Source organism: Salvelinus sp. IW2-2015, linkage group LG8, assembly GCF_002910315.2.
Source record: "Salvelinus sp. IW2-2015 linkage group LG8, ASM291031v2, whole genome shotgun sequence".
NCBI lineage: Eukaryota > Metazoa > Chordata > Actinopteri > Salmoniformes > Salmonidae > Salvelinus > Salvelinus sp. IW2-2015.
This window is the reverse complement of record NC_036848.1, coordinates 37,818,661-37,832,099: the sequence shown is the minus strand read 5'-3', so window position 1 is coordinate 37,832,099 and position 13,439 is coordinate 37,818,661. Positions and strand designations below refer to the sequence as shown.

Sequence of the window (13,439 nt, the reverse complement as noted above, 5' to 3'; positions counted from 1 at the left end):
CGTGAGGAATAATGGTCCGGGCTGTTTTTCATGGTTCGGGCCCCTTAGTTCCAGTGAAGGGAAATCTTAACGCTACAGCATACAATGACATTCTAGACGATTCTGTGCTTCCAACTTTGTGTCAACAATTTGGGGAAGGCCCTTTCCTGTTTCAGCAGGACAATGCTCTGTGTACAAAGCGAGTTCCATACATACATTTTTGGGGGGGATTGGTGTGGAAGAACTTGACTGGCCTGCACAGAGCCCTGACCTCAACAACATTAAACACCTTTGGGATGAATTGGAACGCCGACTGCGAGCCAGGCCTAATTGGCCAACATCAGTGCCCGACCTCACTAATGCTCTAGTGGCTGAATGGAAGCAAGTCCCCGCAGCAATGTTCCAACATCTAGTGGAAAGCCTTCCCAGAAGAGTGGAGGCTGTTATAGCAGCAAATGGGGGACCAACTCCATATTAATGCCCATGATTTTGGAATGAGGTGTACGACGAGCAGGTATCCACATACTTTTGGCCATGTAGTTTAAGTGTTGGGCTTTATAGATTGTTTATATGTATGTGTTGGGCTTTACAGTCATGCACCTGAGCTCAATTTCGAGTCTCATAGCAAAGAGTCTGAATACTTATGTAAATAAGGTATTTCTGTTTTTTATTTTTAATACATTTGCAAACATTTTTAAAAACCTGTTTTTTGCTTTGTCATTATGGGGTATTGTGTGTAGATTGCTAAGAATGCCACGGTCATATTTGTCCATATTCTGTTCCAGTTAAAGGGTTGTTCAGATTCACTTAGATCTGTGGAAGTACAGTAGCTTATTAATAAGATACACTATAGCCAGTTTTGTCTTTGCAACAAATAAATATCTATTCTCTCCTAATGGTGACGGTTGCTGTTATCTTTTTACATTTATATCAACCCCATACACCTTCAAGAAGATAAAAATGATCATTTGTCATGAATTTCAATGAGATGGGACAGCGTCTTTAACGACCCTCATTATTCCTATTTACCTAAATACACATAAAGCTATCAATGTGTAAAAGTCAACACAAAAAGAATGTACCGACTGCTGATGCAATTAGGGCTGTAATTCAGACGGATGTCATGAAGTGGCTTTGTCTCTTCGTCCTCCAAGCTTCTCCTCCAAAGTCATTAGGATTTACATTTGTTTCCTGGAGTCAGCTAGCTTCGTGGTGGAACTTCTGTCTCCTGGACACTAAGTGGAGAGAGGATTAATTAGTGAGATGGACCGCTCTGTTTCCTGTTTGAGCGTGTTTGGAAAGTCTGCTCAGAAAGGCAGGAGAAGACAGGATAACTTCAGACTTATAGTGACTTTCACACACTGTTCAAGGGTACCCCAAATATTGAGCCCCTAAAGTGTCCTTCTGCCAACTCAGTCAGATTAATTTAATTACATTTGCTGTATTGTTTAAGAAGGATTTAATTCAGTTCTACCAAATACAACCTTCAGGAAATAAAATTGCTTTAGTTATATGGTAATACTTAATTTTCACAATATTCCTGTTTGTCCTAAGGCCACCTACACTGAAGAAAAGTGTACATATGAGATACTTTTTTCTCAAAGACCATGTCATTGTCCTCTCTCCCTCTCCCATCAGGCTGGTATGATGGTGGATGCCCGTCTGAAGGAACTGACCCCCACCATGCCCGTCATCTTCATCAGAGCCATCCCTGTGGACAAGCAGGAGGTGCGTAACGTCTACCAGTGTCCTGTCTACAAGACCAGACAGAGAGGGCCCACCTATGTATGGACCTTCAACCTCAAGACCAAAGAGAACCCTTCCAAGTGGACCCTAGCTGGGGTGGCCCTGCTACTGCAGATCTAAATGCAAGTTTTATCTTGTTTTTGTAGATCCAAAGTTCTAAACATACTGTGACGTTTCAGTCAGAGACCTTCATCAGACATAATCTTGCCAGCCAGCTTCAGAATGGGGTCGATTTGATTGACCTTTTTCTTTGCACATAAACATGAACCTAGCTAACTGTACAGCACACTTATCAGACAGTCTTTTAATAGTTGTTACTAGTTGAGTTCTAGATTGATCTCACTTGTCGAAAGGAGGAAATGTTCCTGTCGAAATGAGGAACGAAGTGAGAAGGGTCAAAAGAAAGATTTATTCTGTCTTGAAGAGAAGAGAAACCCAACACCAAATAGATAGGTTTGTCCTGTAATACTTAAATCAGTATAATCAAAAAGAATCTACTCTGGAGATCTCAAATAGTCGTTTCTTCTTTTTTAAACACCAATTTTGTAGAATAAAGACTTTATACTGAACCATCCAAGAGTGCAGTCAGGTGTTTTGTGTTCACTGCTTTGCTCCTCTTTTCCCTCCATTTTCTCTAATCTACAGTCATTCTCTCTAACTTTTTCAAAGCAGTCTTCTCCACCACCCACCTCCTTCCTAAATAACCTTCCCAACTCTACAGCTCATTCTGCAGTCTCACATATACTGTATACCCATCCATTGTACCCAGACATGTGCAGACTGCACACATACACACGCACGGACACCATAAAAGGATCATGAGGAGGGATTCATTTTATCGTGGTGGTGTATAAGTTATGATGCCTCAGCTATCTCTATTTCTCTCTCTTTCTCTCTCATCAGCTCCGTCTCCCTGGTGTCTCCTTTATCCAGTTATTGGAGGGCCTTAACAAAGCGCCATGAGACGGAGAGGCATGAGGAGGAGGGATGGAAAGAGGGAGGAAAATGAAGAAAGCAATAATGCAATGGGAGGCAATCTATGTAGAACTTGCAAATTACACCTTCAGGTAGTGTTATGAAAATAGATTGTGCCTTTGCCTATGTGGCGCATACCGGTATACACAGTACAGATGATGCATGGGACTCAGGAGAAATTATTACCCTCTTATAAGCTTTGAAGAAATAATTCAAAGTGCTTTTGAAGCGCTGCGTTTTTGTTGACTCTTTCTATTAGGGAATGCAGTACTGTACACACACTGGTGTGTGACGTAAAGTAGAATGAGCTCTTTGGGCCAAAGGGAAAGTTAGCACTTACCTGCCTTCAAACAATACTGTTATGTCTCGTGGGTTTCATAACCACGCCTTTATAAAAATGCAATAACGATGAGACAGGAGACAGGAATCAGTTCAACCATTTATCTGGAACGTGCTAGGTCTAGAACACATACAACACCCATGATGCTTTGCGGCACACCCCCAATACACCACACCTTCTCCCCGCCGACTTAAATTGTAACCATTATGAACAACAGTCCTGAAAAGTTGACTGTGAGCCCCCAGGTGACAACAGAGTGTAACAGTTCTGGACCACTCACGACTGGTGTTTCTGTCAATGTAGCTTTACTCAGCAGTAACTGATCTATGTGCCTTTTCCAGATGACATCCTCTGCAGTCTGGACAGTGTAGGACACAGGACCAGTCTGAGTAGGTTGAAGCTTGTGCGTTACTTTCTCTTCATGAGTAGCTATACAGACGAACCCTTGGTTGTTGCGTGAGGTGTGTTCCTGTAGGATCGCAGGAAGCTGTTCAAGCGTTGGTGCAGTGTTTCATGGTCTGTACGAATTAACCTCTCCGCCAGCCCGTTGGTTGATGGATGTGACGGGTGGATCTGATGTGCTATACGCCTTTCACCTGTAGGAACGTGGCCAATTCTTGGGACAGCTGCGGTCCGTTGTTGCTAACAAGTTGGAGTGGCAAGCCGAACCTACTAAACACTTCTCCAAGCTTCTCAGCAGTAGTAGACCTCATGATGGCAACCTCTGGCCACCACCTATCAGTATCCACAACCACGAGAAACATTCTGTCTTCGAATGGACCTGCGAAGTCTACATTTATGCATTGCCACACCTCTAGCCAATCCCACGGATGAAGAGGTAGAAGTTGTGGTACATTGCGAACCTTCTGACATGAGGAATATGCTTTCTCCTCAATGCTTCCATCCAATCCAGACCACCAGAAGTAGCTTTGTGCGATTTCCTTAATGTGAACCATTGCACAACGACCTGAGTGTAACTGTTGCAAGACTGGTTTCCTCAGTGATGGCGGAAGGATAATGCTCCTTCCTCACAGCAGGCAACCGGACTGTACTGACATCTGCATTGCAGTGCAGTTCTGACTTGCGGAACCTGATGTCGTAGTTGTTGTGGTGGACATACAATGCTGTTTTTAGATAGAGAATTGTCCATTTTTATATGCAAGTGTTTTTTTGCTGATGCAGGCTTGTCTTGTGTGACTTAGTCAAAAGTCTGGGCGTACCGACTGCAGTATGTGACATCCCATTTGTACTATCTGCAGGAACTCATCTGTGTGGAAACTTGCAGGAAGGAACAGACAATGGTGGCAACATCAGCTATCGTAATCTGCACAGACAAGCTAAACGCCTTTTATACACTATTTTCCCCACCCCTGTTTGCACACATCTGCTAACTGCCAAAGAGGTTGGACTTTTCTATAAAAGCTGAGAGCCAACTCTGTTCGTTGGGCTCTTAACTCTGCACCATTGAGTGATTGTTAACCGCTCCATTTTTGCAAATCTTATAATAAAGTTATTTGAAGAATCTCTCTTCTGGTTAGTGTGTGCTGACAACAACAAAGCCCACCTTTTGCATTCTGCTTGCAGCAAGTGACGGAATCCCAGTATGCGGTCCAAAGATGCTTGTCTGCGGACAATGATCTGTAAGAAAGGTGAACTTCCTCCTATACAGATACTGGTGAAACTTACGCACTCCAAAAACAATGCCTACACTCTTAGAAAAAAAGGGTTCCAAAAGGGGTCTGCGGCTGACCCAATATGAAGCCATTTTTGGTTCCAGGTAGAACTCTTTTGAGTTCCATACAATGTTCCCTCTAATTTTCTTCAGCACTGAGCAAATTTCAGGTCTGCTGAGCGCAAACTTGAATGTTCAGAAAATTCTGTGCAACAGCGTTTACTGTGAACACTGAGGCTGTACCAGCTTTAAGTTGCAGTTTTAACAGTGGCCAAGTATGCTACTGTGGCTATTTGATCACCTACCAGAGTGGCCTACCATTAAAAACAATGGAGAAAAATGTCTCGCCTACTCCCTCTCCCCCTCACCAGGGCTCAACGTTGCCGGTCTACTATCCACCGGTCCTGGCACCATCATTATGCACACCTGCTCCCATCATTACACACACCTGGACCTCATCATCACCTTGATTACTCTGCCTTGATTTAGCCCTCAGTAGCCTCAGTCATCAGGCAGTATTGGTTTTGGTCACGTTCAGTACGCTAAAAGTTCTACTGTTTAGTTAATCTGCCTTATTCTTAAACTCACAATCTGCACCTGCACCCTGACTCCCAGCGTATACGAAGCAAAACATGCATCTCATAACATGGAAATAGCTGTTCTATCATTCAGCCTACAGTATCAGCCAATGTGTGATGTTCAATGTAGGCCTACATTCCATGAGACTTTTGAAAAAAACATGCCGGGTTTAATATTAACCTGTTTATCCACTTGTCCGTCAGACAAGGAGGTGACTGAACATGTGTTGTTTGATGCAAAAAAAAAACAGTTTACAAAATAACATTTATTTATTATTCCCATACCATTATTACAGAGAATCAGACAAATTATGCTACTCTCTGCCTATTGGCTACTTGGCTTATTCAAGACCGTCTCAAAATACAACACTGCCCCTTTAAGACATAAAAAAACTCTTAACCTGACTCTTTTCAAAGATGGCTAGAAATGCACACATCTTGTAGGAAACAACCACCTTGATTACTCTCCCTTTATTTAGCCCTCAGTATTCTCAGTCATTAGGCAGTTTTGTTTCGGTATGTTACATTGAAAGTGGCTAATATTGCATTGATTTGATCACAATTCCAACAGTAGAGCGAAAAATTGATAGTGTTAACTGATCTTGTGCTTCTCTGCCGTGCTGATATTTCTTGTATGCAGCAGCCCGAGGGGAGCTGTGTGCCCGAGCACGCGCTCAGCTTAGAGAGAACATTGGTTCCATGTATAACCCTCTGACATGGGACACAACTGCTCCTACACCATATGGACTAGCATAACAAGCTAGTTGGCTGGGCAATGCAGCGTTGAATTGTGTCAGTGCCGCAGATTTCAGTAGTGTTTCCTTGGTTTTCACGAATGATTCCTAGCATTGTTCTGTCCATTTCCATGTTTTGTTCTGACAAAGAAACGGATGCAGTGGCTTCAGCTTCATTGCTGAGCTTGGGATAAAGCATCTGTAGCAATTCAGTAACCCCAGGGGGCAAATATGCTGACGTTGTCTTGGACATTCTAACGTTCTGAGGAGCTGGGATGTCTAAGATGGCTCCGTCCAATGACAAGGCTTTGTGGAGGCCCGTAGCTGCGATGACGTGTATGAGGTATTCAACCAATGATTGGAAGAATGCACATTTGTCCTTACAAACTCGCAGTCTGTAGTCCTTCAATCTCTGTAAGGTCGCATTCAAGTTCTGTAGATGGTCCTCTTCGTCTTTTCCAGTAACGCGGATGTCATCCAGGTAGCATTGTGCTCCTGGCAATCCACTCAAGATCGGGTCCATTGTCCTCTGGAACAGAGCTGGCGCACTTGTGATTCCAAATGGTAGACGACAGTACTTGAAGAGCCCCGTGTGTGTCACGATGGTCAGCAGCGCCTTTAACTTTTCATCTACTTGCATCTGAAAAGGGGCTTGGCAGAGTCTGATTTTGTGGAACTTTTGACCCCCAGCTATGCCCTTGAAAAGGTTGTCAATGTGTGGTAGCGGATACTGTTCAGCAGACAACACTGGGGTTAACTGTGACTTTAAAGTCTCCACATATCCTGATTCCCTCCTTCTTCAGGACTGATACAATGGGTGTTGCACATTCACTCATGCTGACTGGCTCCAGTACTTTGTTCTTGACTAATGTGTCCAAGTCACCCTCGACTTTTGGTCTGATAGCTATGGGTTGTGCTTTCAGAAACTTTGGTTTCTTGTCTGGCTTAATGTTAAGCTTCTGTAATGTCTTTCATGCAACCCAGCTCTCCATTAAAGACTCCTCCATGTTTCTTTAAGATGGCGGGTAAGATCTGTGTCTCCATGTATTATTGTAGACACTAATGGCCAGTCCAGTGTGATTGTCTCCACCCACGAATGTCCCAGTAGGGATGGATAGTCTCCTTTCACGAAGTAGAATGACAGCTTTTCAGTTTGTCAGTTTAATTGAACGGTGACCTCAGTGATGCCTCTCACGGCAACAGATTCACTTGCGTAAGTCTGGTTGAAGTGGAAGGTGTTTCAGTGTATTTTTGTAGACTGGGTCTGACACGTGATACAGCTGCCCCCGTGTCAATCTCCATTCACACTGGTTGCCTCTAGCAACTGAGAGACATAGTAGCCGTGCGGTCCCCCAGCAACAGTCAGTATATTCAGTGACTTCCTCGTCTGATGAGTAACTCACCTCTGTGTTCTCTTGCTCAACAGCGTGAACATGTCCCTTTTTCTTTCGTTGGAATGTCTCTTTCTTGTTTTCAGTCTTTAATGTTTTCCGTGAGCTCCTTTTGTTTCTGCAGGCTCGCTTGATGTGGCCCTTTTTACCACAGGCTCGGCAATCCATGTCCTTATACCAGCATGTAGATGCCTTATGTCCCGCCGTGCCACAGCGGAAGCATGTCCCTTGATTTCCCTGCCTCAGATTTTCAGTTGCAACTCTGTGCACTCGTCCTGATGAACTCAACTGCTGAGCTTCATGAAGCAGCTACTGGGCATCATGAAGTGTAGCATAATAACCTTCAGTACCTCATGAATTATAGCTTCTGAAATGGTACAGTAAGAATGGGTTTTCGGCAATAGCGAGTTACAAACCATGAGTCTTTAAAGGCCAAAAACAGCTTGGCCATTCATATTTCATTATTTAGGGAGAGCTGCTGGCATGGAAGTGTGGGGCGAGAATGTTAGAATGTTGGGGTTGGTTGGGAAAGAGTCTTATCAAAGGGGCTCCTGCTCAGAATGGCAAAGAAGGTAGCTTTAATCATCTTCTGAGCCACACGTCAGCCGGTTGCTAGGTTACAGGTCAGTTCTGAGAAACTGCTAATGTGAAAAGCTTGCAATGGTTTGCTGTGTGTAACATGAAAGCAAGTGACGTACTAATTTGAAGGAAATGGCTGCAGTTCTTCAGTTGCCTTCGGTAATGACAGGGATCATGCGACCTATTTTTCCCTTGCCCCAGGCCCCTTTGCAATCATTCATACATTATCTTCAGACATGCAAAACTAAATCAGGAGTCAAACGTTATCACCTCCAGCCCTGCATAGTCACATTCAGATACTGTAGTAGCAGGTCATGAAAGAATGGAAGCTAATATTTTACCCCAATAATACCCATAGAGTTTAACCCCCTTCCTCCTTTTTCAGTTTTCATAATGTTTTTCTTCTTTTTAAAGCTAGACATTGATGTTCATTATAAAATGTCACTTGTTCTCAGAAATACTTTCTGTGAAAACAGCAGGGAAGGTGGCAGCCAAGACAGCAAGCTTCTTCCATAACGAGCAAGTGCTACCTGGGGGGTTTCTGATTTGTTTTGTTTTTACCAAGCAAAAATGATTGGATGCCAACTTCAGTATTATACTTACTTGTATTAATACAACTTAAATAACCATTTATCAATAGTATTATCAGATATTAACACCTGCAAAATGTTCCATCCGACTTTTATTTTGCTCTCTATCCTGAAGTATCAGGTTTGGTTATGTTTCCACTTGCCACTGCCGAAATATGTATTCAATGTTTATGTATTTCTATTGGTTGGTTCAAGTCAATAAGTTGTTATGTCATTGGCTACGCTTGAAGACAGGGGGAGATTGCGAATACCAGTTCTTCCCAGTCTGATATTTGCATGCAAGTGGTAAGTCACGCTCTGAAATAGTGCATTCTATTTACGTATTTACAATGTGTATGAGTTTACTATGTACTTTTACTGATATATATATAAATAAATATATATACACACACAGTACCAGTCAAAATTTTGGACACACGTACACATTCAAGGGTTTTTCTTTATTTTTACTATTTTCTAAATTGTAGAATAATAGTGAAGACATCAAAACTATGAAATAACACATAAGGAATCATGTAGCCACCCTTTGCCTTGATGACAGCTTTGCATACTCTTGGCGTTCTCTCAACCAACTTCATGAGGTAGTTGTTGTGACAAGGTTAGGGGTGGTATACAGAAGATAGCCCTATTTGGTAAAATACCAAAGTCCATATTATGGCAAGAACAGTTCAAGTAAGCAAAGAGAACTGACAGTCCATCATTACTTTAAGACATGAAGGTCAGTCAATCCGGAAAATGTCAAGAACTTTTAAAGTTTCTACATATGCAGTCGCAAAAACCATTAAGTGCTATAATGAAACTGGCTCTCATGAGGACCACCACAGGAAAGGAAGACCCAGAGTTACCTTTGCTGCAGAGGATAAGTTCATTAGAGTTACCAGCCTCAGAAATAGCCACCCAAATAAATGCTTCACAGAGTTCAAGTAACAGACACATCTCAACATCAACTGTTCAGAGGAGACTGCATGAATCAGGCCTTCGTGGTCGAATTGCAGCAAAGAAACTACTACTAAAGGACACCAATAAGAAGAACAGACTTGCTTGGGCCAAGAAACATGAGCAATGAACATTAGACCGGTGGAAATCTGTCCTTTGGTCTGATGAGTCCAAATGTGCGATTTTTGGTTCCAACTGTCGTGTCTTTGTGAGACGCAGAGTAGGTGAACGAATGATCTCTGCATGTGTGGTTCCCACCATGAATCATGGAGGAGGAGGTGTGATGGTGTGGGGGTGCTTTGCTGGTGACACTGTCTGTGATTTATTTAGAATTCAAGGCGCACCCCACCAGCATGGCTACCACAGCATTCTGCAGCGATACGCCATCCCATCTGTTTTGTGCTTAGTGGGATTAACATTTGTTTTTCAACAGGACAATGACCCAACACACCTCCTGGCCTCCACAATCACCTGACATCAATCCAATTGAGATGGTTTGGGATGAGTTGGACCGCAGAGTGAAGGAAAAGTAGCCAACAAATGCTCAGCATATGTGGGAACTCCTTCAAGACTGTTGGAAAAGCTTTCCAGGTGATGCTGGTTGAGAGAATGCCAAGAGTGTGCAAAGCTGTCATCAAGGCAAAGGGTGGATACTTTGAAGAATCTCAAATATAAAATATATTTTGATTTGTTTAACACTTTTTTGTATACTACATAATTCCATATGTGTTATTTCGTAGTTTTGATATCTTCACTATTATTCTACAATGTAGAAAATAGTAAACAAAGAAAAACCCTTGAATGAGTCAGTGTGTCAAACTTTTGACTGGTACCGTACATACGGAACAAAAATATAAATGCAATGTGTAACAATTTCAAAGATGTACAGATAATATAAGGAAATCAGTCAATTGAAATAAATCAATTAGGCTCTAATCTATGTATTTCACATGACTGGGAATATAGATCTAAGTCTGTTGGTCACAGACACCGTATAAAAAAGGTAGGGACATGGATCAGAAAACCAGTCAGTATCTGGTGTGACCGCCATTTGTCTCATGCATCGCGACACATCTCCTTCAAAGAGAGTTGATCAGGCAGTTGAATGTGGCGTGTGGAATGTTGTCCCACTCCTCTTCAATGGTTGTGCGAAGTTGCTGGATATTGGCGTGAACTGGAACCCGCTGTCGTACACGTCAATCCAGAGCATCCCAAACATCCTCAATGGGTGACATGTCTGGTGAGTATGCAGGCCATTTTCAGCTTCCAGGAATTGTGTACAGATCCTTGCGACATTTGTCCTCAAGATCTTGTCACGGTATCTCTTTGCATTCTAATTGCCATCGATAAAATACAATTGTGATTGTTGTCCTTAGCATATAGCTTCCCATACCATAAACCCAAAGCCACTATGGGGCACTCTGTTCACAACGTTGACATCAGCAAACCGCTTGCCCACACAACGTCATACACGTGGTCTGCGATTGTGAGGACAATTTGACATACTGACAAATTCTCTAAAATGACATTGGAGGCAGCTTATGGTAGAGAAATGAACATTCAAATATCTGGCAACAGGTCTGCTGGACATTCCTGCAGTTAGCATGCCAATTGCACGTTTCCTCAAAACGTGAGACATCTGTGGCATTGTGCTGTGTGACAAAACTGCACATTTTAGAATCTTTTATTCTCCCCAGCACAATGTGCACCTGTGTAATGATTATGCTGTTTAATCAGCTCCTTGATATGCCAGATCTGTCAGGTAGATGGATTATCTTGGCAAAGGAGAAATACTCACTAACAGGGATGTAAACAAATGTGTACACAACATTAGAGAGAAATAAGCTTTTTGTGCATATGGACAATTTCTGGGATCTTTCATTTAAGTTCATGAAACACTTTACATGTTACGTTTATATTTTTGTTCAGTGTATATATACAGTATATACACTGCCTTCAGAAACTATTCACACCCCTTTACTTTTTCCACATTTTGATGTGTTACAGGCAGAATATATAATTAATTAAATTGGGATATTTTGTCACTGGCCTACACACAATAACCTATAATGTCAAAGTGGAATTATGTTTTTTGCAAGTGTTCAACACCTTTGTTATGGCAAGCCTAAATAAGTTCAGGAGTAAAAATGTGCTTAAGTAACATAATGAGATGCTTGGACTCACTCTGTGTGCAATAATAGTGTTTTACATGATTTTTGAATGACTACCTCTTCTCTGTACCCCACACATTCAATTATCTGTAAGGTCCCTCAGTCGAGCAGTGAATTTCAAAAACAGATTCAAACCAGGGAGGTTTACCAATGCCTCGCATAAGGGAACCTATTGGTAGATGGGTAAAATAAAAACAGTCAGTAAATATCCCTTTGAGCATGGTGAAGTTATTAATGACAATTTGGATGGTGTATCAATACACCCATTTACTACAAAGATACTGTGCATTTGGAAAGTATTCAGACCCCTTGAATTTTGCACTTTTTGTTACATTACAGCCTTATTCTAAAATGAATTAATATATTTTTTCCTCATCAATCTACACACATCAATCTACACACACATAATGACAAAGGAAAAACAGGTTTTTATAAATTTTAGCAAATTTATAAAGAAAACCCCCCTGATATATCAGATTTACTTAAGTATTCAGACCCTTTACTCAGTACTTTGTTAAAGCACCTTTGGCAGTGATTACAGCCTCGAGTCATCTTGGGTATGACGCTACAAGCTTGGCACACCTGTATTTGGGGAGTTTCTCCCATTCATCTCTGCAGATTCTCTGCAGGTTTTCATCAAGGATCTCTCTGTACTTTGCTCCGTTCTTCTTTCCCTTGATACTGACTAGTCTCCCACATCCCATCAGCACAATGCTGCCACCACCATGCTTCACTGTAGGGATGATTTCAGGTTTCCTCCAGACGTAATGCTGACATTCAGGCCAAAGAGTTCCATCTTGGTTTCATCAGATCAGAGAATCTTCTTTTTCATGGTCGGAGAGTCTTTAGGTGCCTTTTGGAAAACTCCAAGCAGGCAGTCATGTGCCTTTTACTGAGGAGTGGCTTCCGTCTGGCCACTCTACCATAAAGGCCTGATTGGTGGAGTGCTACAGAGATGGTTTTCCTTCTGGAAGGTTCTCCCATGTCCACAGACGAACTCTGGAGCTCTGTCAGAGTGACCATCGGGTTCTTGACCACCTCTCTGACCAAGGCCCTTCTCCCCCAATTGCTCAGTTTGGCCTGGAGGCCAGCTCTAGGAAGAGTCTTGGTGGTTCCAAACTTCTTCCATTTAAGAATAATGGAGGCCACTGTGTTCTTGCCTTCAATATCTGACCAAATTATGAAAGACGAGAATTGTACTTTTGAATTCCGTAAAGTCAGTGTGGAAGAGATGAAAAAATGATTGTTGTCTATCATCCCTACCAGCTCACCGGGGTCTGACAATCTGGATGGAAAAATACTGAGGATAATAGCGGACAATATTGCCACTCCTCTTTGCCACATCTTCAATTTAAGCCTACTAGAAAGTGTGTGCCCTCAGGCCTGGAGGGAAGATCAAGTCAATCCGCTACCCAAGAATAGTAAAACCTCCCTTACCAGCTCAAATAGCCGACTAATCAGCCTGTTACCAACCCTTAGTAAACTTCTGGGAAAAATTATGTTTGTCCAGATACAATGCTATTTCACAGTAAACAAATTGCCAACAGACTTTCAGGACGCATATAGGGAAGGACACTCAACATGCACGGCACTTACACAAATGACTGATGATATGCTGAGAGAAATTGATGATAAAATGATTGTGGGGGCTGTGTTAGACTTCAGTGCAGCTTTTGACATTATCGATCATAGACTGCCGCTGGAAAAACTTATGCGTTATGGCTTTACACCCCCTGCTATAATGTGGA

The 13,439-nt window shown here is 42.3% G+C and overlaps 1 protein-coding gene across 1 annotated transcript in view; it reads left to right on the top strand.

The window, feature by feature from the left end:
* Positions 1–2,289, top strand: part of dnah9 (dynein, axonemal, heavy chain 9) — a 127,410-nt gene extending 125,121 nt beyond the window's left edge. The window contains exon 76 of the mRNA XM_023993787.2: positions 1,618–2,289. Coding sequence (XP_023849555.1) covers positions 1,618–1,845 — 228 coding nt within the window. The 3' untranslated portion in view covers positions 1,846–2,289. The remainder of the gene's footprint in view (positions 1–1,617) is intronic.
* Positions 2,290–13,439: the final 11,150 nt, after the last annotated feature.